The sequence below is a fragment of the Coptis chinensis genome, chromosome 4, assembly GCF_015680905.1.
Source record: "Coptis chinensis isolate HL-2020 chromosome 4, ASM1568090v1, whole genome shotgun sequence".
Classification (NCBI taxonomy): Eukaryota; Viridiplantae; Streptophyta; class Magnoliopsida; order Ranunculales; family Ranunculaceae; genus Coptis; species Coptis chinensis.
The window spans coordinates 78,999,272-79,000,202 of NC_141459.1; the positions used below are offsets into that span (position 1 = coordinate 78,999,272).

The 931-nt window shown below is 41.9% G+C and overlaps 1 protein-coding gene across 1 annotated transcript; it reads left to right on the forward strand.

Moving 5' to 3' along the window:
• The first annotated feature begins 412 nt into the window (after positions 1–412).
• Positions 413–931, forward strand: LOC147504967 (uncharacterized). Its single transcript, XM_086605422.1, has one exon. The coding sequence runs from the start codon at positions 413–415 to the stop codon at positions 929–931; it is 519 nt and encodes a 172-aa protein (XP_086461548.1).

The window sequence follows — 931 nt, forward strand, 5'->3', positions numbered from 1 at the left end:
CACCCTTCCTTTCCTGTTTTAGTTAAATTTCAGAGTTTTCCCTCGCTTATCCACTCGTGACTTCAGTTTCTTCCCTCTTCTGGTAAAATCCTTCACTGCGAACAGTGCAAGTTCGGAGAAGGAATTTAAGAGCTTGGGACGCTAATCTCATTCATTCGACAACATGGCCTCATCTAGTTACCCTTAGCAGTCATCAAATCAGAACAGACAAGCTGGAAATCGACCAAGCTCATGGAGTGCGCTGTTTAATAGAAAGGGTTCTCAACAAGATACGACTGTAGCATTTAAAGATTTCACACCAGTCATAGTAAATGGAGTAGCACAATTCCCTCAAGAGTTGATCAAACAAGGTATTCAACAATGGGATGAATACTTGGTGGGGTATTTTCTGGACTCTAGACTGCCATTTCTTATGGTTAAGGAGTTTATGGAGAAGAAGTGGAAGTTGAAGGGTTCTTTTGAAATAACTATTGACAAGGAGTTGTTTTACATGAGCTTCACTAGCACTGAAGATCGGCAAATGGTGATGGAAGAAGGTCTAGTGTTTATAGCTGGGAAAGTGTTTTTTGTTAAACCTTGGACAGTGGAAGTGGATAATTACAGAAACAAGGTTGCCTCGGCACCGGTCTGGGTCAAGCTGATGGATGTTCCTAAGGAAATGTGGACGTTGGATGGGTTGTCATATCTCGTGAGTCTAGTAGGAGGAACACCTATGTTTATGGATGCGGCAACCGCACAACGGAAAAGGCTTTCATTTGCGAGGTTTTGCATTGAATTCCCTGTGAACCACGAGTATAAGGAGGTTATAATAGTGAAAGCAGGAAATCGAGAGGTTGTAATCCCACTAGAATACCCATGGAGACCAGTTTCCTGCTCAAAATGTAATCTGTTTGGACACTTAGAGGACAAATGTAATGGAAGAAATGTTTGA

Bases quoted from the DNA above. Each gene is read 5' to 3' on its own strand.
- LOC147504967 (XM_086605422.1), top strand. From the start codon at position 413: ATGGTTAAGGAGTTTATGGAGAAGAAGTGGAAGTTGAAGGGTTCTTTT.